Genomic DNA, 6,480 nt, shown 5'->3' with positions numbered 1-6,480 from the left:
ATGAATATATTGAATAGTATCGGTTTTTTGGTTTAACAAGACTTCTCGGCTAGGTTTTATCCACTCATATTTAGCTTAAACTCGCTCTTAGCAATACTTGGAGGATACTGGTAAGATAGGTGTGTTTGGGGCTTGTGTTGGACAATTGTCTCTGATTTCAGGTCACTTGTTCTGATGGAGCAATCACAAAAAATTGTTGCCTTAATTCAGACTCAATTTTCCCCTCTACTGAAAGCATTGGGACCAACTGGCACTTGTTTGGTATGCTTTGGTTTTGGGAATTGAGTGATCTTATTTGTTACAAACTAAAAGAGCAATTTTTTCTTGACCATGTGTTGCAGACTACAGTCATAGACTACGTGAAGCCATCAGATCTCAAGAAAGACATGAATGAGACCTTTAAGGAGAAGTTCCCTCACATCAAGTTAACCCTCAGTAAAATAAGAAGGTGTGTTGCAAAGCTTGGTGGGGCTGCAACACAATGCAGCTGTCTCACATTTCAGTGCAATTGCTGCTCTACATGAGAGGAAGCACAGCACTGATTGATCTCCCAGGAGCAGTGACCGGCAGAGGTGCAGAACAAGTCAGATGATTGCTTTGATTAGTGGGCTGAGTAAACAAGATAGGGAAATGTACAAATATGCACCGGTCAGGTGTCAAATGCGGCATCAAAAGGGATGACAATGTGAGCTGTGCTTGCACTATACTAAAATATCCAGAAAAATAGCATAACAGGTCTCTAAGCTCATGGCACTTTGCTTAAAAAGAGACAGAGGAAAGAGAAATGCTGACTTTTGTGCCCTGTCCAGAGAGCCTGGCCAGTGGTCAGCTTCACAGCAAAGTTGTAGTATTTCATCACTGTTTCCAGTGTACCAGGCTAGACATATTGCTTCACTGAAGTAACAATAATTTCATTTGACTGAGTCATGTTGCTCTGTAACCAGACAATACTGCAGTATGTGGAAAGTCGGTTTGGATTTGACCAACCATACCCAGCAGCGAAGCTGCATATAGAGGACAAGCAAGCGAGCTGTTGTTACTAAGTAAATCTTACGCAGCTTAAGACCTGTGATGAAATATTGTTACTACAAATGCCAAAGCTTTTCAGTTGCTTTCATAGTTTGACACAATTACCTACTGGGGGCAGTGAGGGGGAAGGGTGAGGTCAAAATGTGCTGTGAAATGTCCCCAAGGCAGACGGTAAAGATATCTGCCCAGTAAATTGCATTTTCCTTTTCCCCTCCATTTGACTAAGCGGGAATCTCTGAAAGGATGACTCTTAGGGTGAAATCGGAAATGCTTTAAAATGCAGTTTACAGCACACTTGTCTGGTCTCTTTACTCAGCTTGAAGAGAGAAATGCGCAAGCTTGCTCAAGAAGAATGTGGTTTTGAAGAGCCCACAGTGGCCATGGCCTTTGTCTACTTTGAGAAGCTCGCTCTCAAGGGGAAGCTGAACAAGCAGAATAGAAAGCTTTGTGCTGGAGCCTGTGTTCTTTTGGCAGCCAAAATTGGCAGTGACCTCAGAAAACATGAAGTCAAGCATCTTATAGATGTACGTATCCATGGGTGTCCAGTGTTCCTTCTATATGAAGTCCTAGTGTGTGGTCTACACAAGCCTGCTTTTCAGCAGTCACGCTCTTGTCTAGGTTTCCAGCTGTACACCCAGCTAAATCCCTTTTTTTGTTATACAGTTATGTAGAAATAGTAGTGACCAATGTCACTGCAGAGGTGTGGGAAGCTCATTTGATGTGATTGAAAACCCTGGTGTCAGATACTATGTGGTCTGAGAGGTATCTGACCACCATTCTGTCCATACAAGTCAAAAGTTAACCCTCAAGAAGTTCATTTTGCTTTTAGTTATGATTTCAAGAGTATCAATAAGGACTTTCCTTTGAGAGGTAAATGCAGATACTAACTTCAGAGGGAGTCTAATAGACTACCAAGTTTGTATTTCTTTCATCACGTTAAGCTTTTGGGCAGGAAAACCTGAAGAAGTGTTCCCATTAGAACACCTCACCCCAACTGGTTTTTTGTACAGTAAGGTGTTTGGTCTTCCACCCACTCCATATGAAACGGTTAACAGAGGGGAGTGTTATTCCATACCCTTTGCACGCACCGAGATACTATTTTGATTTAATGCTACAGAAAGTTAGGCAGGTAGCTGGGTACTTGGCTACAACCAACTCACTGAGTTCAAGAGATGTAGGAACTTGGTGGGGGGCAGGACTGGACTCATGCCCTTCTGCCACAGTCACAGAGCTGGGTTGACAGTCAGCTTGTTGGAAAGCCCTCAAAAAAAAAAAAAAAAAGAAAAAAAAGAAAAAAATCAACCCAATGGAGCTGGAAGATCAGGCCTTTCTTGCTATCCTGAAATATTGGACCATCCTTAAGACACTTTTCAGTAGACCAGGTGGGCAGAGAGGTAGCAAGCCAGGGAGATCATGAGAAGAGAACAGCATGGGAAATATCCCTGAACAGCTGGCTGCCTACTTGCAGCATCCAAATCCAGTGAAAACATCAGAGCAGATGGGAGGTTTAGTACGTTACAGCAAAAAGCTGACTGTGAAACCCATCTCGTCCCCCTGGAGGATGGTAGTTTCTGGTATTCACTGTTACAGATGACACCTTCTGCCTCTGAGGTATTAAGATCAAATGTATCTAATTGTAGCAGAAATAATTTCCCCAGGAGGGTGTTGTAACACAGGCTAATGCTGAAAGGAAAGTCAGTGATTTCAAGCAGTGCAGGAAGTTTGTGGGCAGTTACGAGAAGCATGTCTTCCATTACACAAGTGATTTCAGTGTTTGCATGAAGCCAGGAGTTTCCTCTTCTTGCACTGCTAATCACTGTGATCATTAGAAAATCTATCTGTAGGAGATGGAATGAGTGAAATTACAAATATGTCAGAAATAGCATGGCTGTCTGAGCGTTGGGAGTTCACCTTCACAGTAAGGAACAGCACATCCTGTTCATCCTGCTCTCATTTTCTAAACCTAGAGCCATGCAAGTCCAGCAATGGCAGCAGTGTGCGTGTTTTCAATGTAATCTGTAAGAAAGCACTAGAAAGCCAAATCCTCATTCACAGAGAATTTTTTTACTATGTATTTTTAACTTGGCTGTCATTGCAGAAACTGGAAGAGAGGTTCCGGCTGAACAGGCGGGAGCTGATCGCCTTCGAGTTCCCGGTGCTGGTGGCCTTGGAGTTTGCTCTCCACCTTCCCGAGCACGAAGTGATGCCGCACTACAGACGCTTGGTGCAGAACTCCTAGCATTGGCTGCCCTGCAGGGAAGGGGCTCCTGACTGTTCCCGCTTGGCTCTCCTGAGCTGCAGTTACTACTGGAAATGCAAAATCAAAGACTCCTAACACTTCAGACTCTCTCTCTCTCTCTCCGAAACAGTTTTTCCAGCAACATATAGGAAACACTGTGTCGAGATAAGACTCTCAGCTTTGACAAATTTATGTGTCGTTAACTTTCTCAAAGCAGGTGAAGACTGAGCCGTTGGTAAATGGTTAACGTGCTGAAACTGGGTGGTGACTGACCCTACCTGTGAGGACTACAGCTGTAAAAGTAGGCAAAAATTAGAAGGGCAGTCTCCGTGACCACCCCTCTCTCCATCACACAAACCCTGGAAGCCCACGTGAGTGCATTCTCATAGCGCTTTTTCTACAGACCTGCTGCAACTTCCAAGAGGACTTCTTAACATTGTGAAAAAGCTTTTAAAGAGGATATCTTCACTGTGTCAAAAAGAATGTGCCAATCTATTTTTGTATCAGCAATTGAAAGTGCACTTTTTCCTGTGGGGTGTTTGTTTGTGTACCCGTGTGTGTGTGTGCGTGTGCGACACCGAACTGATCTCGGTCTGGGTGGTTGGCTTAGCTGTTTCCGAGTGTATCAGTTACTGATGGCGAAGATCAAGGTGACCTTACACGTTTACTTCTTGAAAAACATAACTACTGGAAAAGTGGTAGATGGGATCATTTTTGGACACTTGGGTTTTTTATTCTCTGATCTTTCCAACATTGTATCTTTGAAAGGATTACACTACTACTACTATGAGAGAAGGATCAGCAACTGACCTTAAGTTTTCAGTCATGTTTGTGATAAAGATGAAAGCATTGGTATGAGATTTCCATGTCATGTTTTTTAAAAATATCTTGTGTTAAGCCACATGCATATTTTTAACCTTTGCACTTTTCCCACTGTGGAGATGGTTAGACTTGCACTCTGTAGTGTTGTATTTCTGTGCTCTATGTTAGAGTGCGTAATAAGCACATTTATTGTGCTCTATCTTAAAACAGTGTTTTATTAAAAAAAAAAATAAGAGTAGGGCTCAGCAAAATAACAGGTGTCTTAAGGCTCCAACAGCAGGGGCATCAGCTATTAAAAGTTTTGGGTTTTAACTAGAATTGACTGTGCAAAACCTAAAATCAGTACCCATTGAAGACAGAGGTCCAGTTCCTTTAGATATTTCAGTACTGGAGTTTTACAGTAAAACTTCTTGCAGCTTCCCTGGTTCTGACTGGACACCCAGAAGGCTGGAGGGTTTCATCCAATCTCCCCAGTGCTACATACACACCAAGCTAGCGCCATGCTTATGGACATCGTTCAATTGCTGTTACCCTGTGGGATTACACCCCTGTCCAGTCTTCTCCTGTGCTGGTTCACTTAAACAAGCCTTGCCCTCGGCATGCCCCACACGGATCCAGTAAAGTCAAATACTTACATTTACGGTATTTATATAAAAAAAGTAATAATCTCGCTTGTGAGATTTTAGCTGAAGCCTTACCTCTCTAAGTTTGGGAGTGCTTGCTCAGAGTATGGAAAGGGCTTGTGAGCAGAACGTAGAGAAGTGGGACATACCAGAGGATGTAAACACACTAATGCTTACTTACTTTCATACTTGCTTTAATCAGTTCTATTATTTCCTTCAGTTAGGCCAGGAAACATCCAGTTTCTTTACAAGCTTTGACTCTCTAAACTCTAATACGCCTGCGTACGATTGCTCTATAGGATCCGTAAAGGTTACACCGTGTCAAGACAAATGGGAATTTGATGCTGTTGCTCTCCCTCCATTTTAAGGGGGAGGGTAAGTATGCTAGCTTACAGTTACTATTAAGACTTGTCTAATTAATGATATAGATACATTCCAACAGGACTGGGGAGGAGGGGATAAAGACAAAAGTGTGCACTTAACCTCCCCCATGCAACACTCCCACACCGCTGTAACCCACACGTCACTCTGCCAGCTGCGGAGCGAGGGGAGGGGGGCCCTTGCCAGTGCTCCTGCTCCTTCCTCCTCCTCCCCAGGGCCCCCACGCAGCCAAGGAACAGAGGAGCCAAGAGCCTGGAGTGTGCTTAATACCTACAGCTGCCCTGCTGTTTTATTCAGCCCAAAAGGGCAGTGTAGTGTTGACCTACAAGCCAAAATGGTCTGCAGGTCTGCTAGGAGGGCTTCCATCCTTGGCTGCATCCCTTTCACTGAAATCATGTATATACATTCAAGATTTGCTTCTGATTGCAGAGATCTGTTTCTAGTAGTGACCACTCAAGGCTAAGCAGAAGCTTTACCTTTCTGTAAAGGCTTCTACCTTTTGATTTTGAGTCTCTTTTTTTTTTTTTTTTTTTAATGTTGCTTTATAGTATTGCAGGGAAAAAGCAAATTGTGATTGCAAGATGCAGACTAAAGAATGACAGTCTTACAGTAGTCTTTAGAGACGGTATTGAATCACGCTGTCACGTCTTTTGTCTGCTGTGCTGCTACCCAACCCTGATCTACAGTTTACACAGATTTCTGAGATGAAATCTAATTGCTGGAGACTTTCTGCTTTTCATTGTTGTTGTTGTTTTGGGGGCAGGAAAGGGTTTCAGAGTGATGTTCAGTTACAGTTTGAATGTGGAATAAACACTTATAGATGGTGATGATGTTGCACTGTTCACTTAGGAACATATATAAAGCCATATGATGCTAGATCTCAGAGCACAAAGCTTGGTAAGTACAATTACAGTAAGGACAACGGACAGGATTTGCCTCCCTTTTCTCCCCAACCCTGGGAAAATTCAGGCTGAAGTGGTAGAGAAAATCTGTACCAAACAAAAAACCACGTTGATTGTTTTCCTTTGTCTTACATGGTAATGAGTGTTGATTTACAAATGATTTTAAGTTCAACTTTAGATAGTTTGGGAAAATAATCCATTCCATATCACTTGTTCTGTTTTGAAATTATATACTGTACACTCTACCATGCAGAGTTTATTCCTTTTCTAAAAAAAAATAATAAAAGTTTTTAAAAAGTTGAAAAACCCAGACTCTTTTCCACCAGTGACAGTATGTGAATTTATTCCATTCTCTCATCTGTATGTGTCAAATAGTTTTACTTTTGTCTTCCTCTGGGACACAAAGCTGCTTTATGGTGGGCTTGCCCAAGGGCCCTCACCATCTCCTGGTATTTGTCTCCTTGCAGAGCCCTCACTTCAGGAT

At 42.6% G+C, this 6,480-nt stretch overlaps 1 protein-coding gene across 1 annotated transcript; it reads left to right on the top strand.

Moving 5' to 3' along the window:
• Positions 1–341: 341 nt before the first annotated feature.
• Positions 342–3,928, top strand: LOC104462781 (CDK5 and ABL1 enzyme substrate 1; the record flags this gene model as incomplete). The annotated part of the gene is made up of 3 exons (XM_010074876.1): positions 342–448; positions 1,346–1,553; positions 3,128–3,928. Coding segments are annotated over 3 exons (456 nt in total), but the record flags the coding sequence as incomplete, so codon positions are not given.
• Positions 3,929–6,480: the final 2,552 nt, after the last annotated feature.

Source organism: Pterocles gutturalis, unplaced genomic scaffold, assembly GCF_000699245.1.
Source record: "Pterocles gutturalis isolate BGI_N339 unplaced genomic scaffold, ASM69924v1 scaffold49127, whole genome shotgun sequence".
Classification (NCBI taxonomy): Eukaryota; Metazoa; Chordata; class Aves; order Pterocliformes; family Pteroclidae; genus Pterocles; species Pterocles gutturalis.
This window is presented reverse-complemented; position numbering and strand designations above follow the sequence as displayed.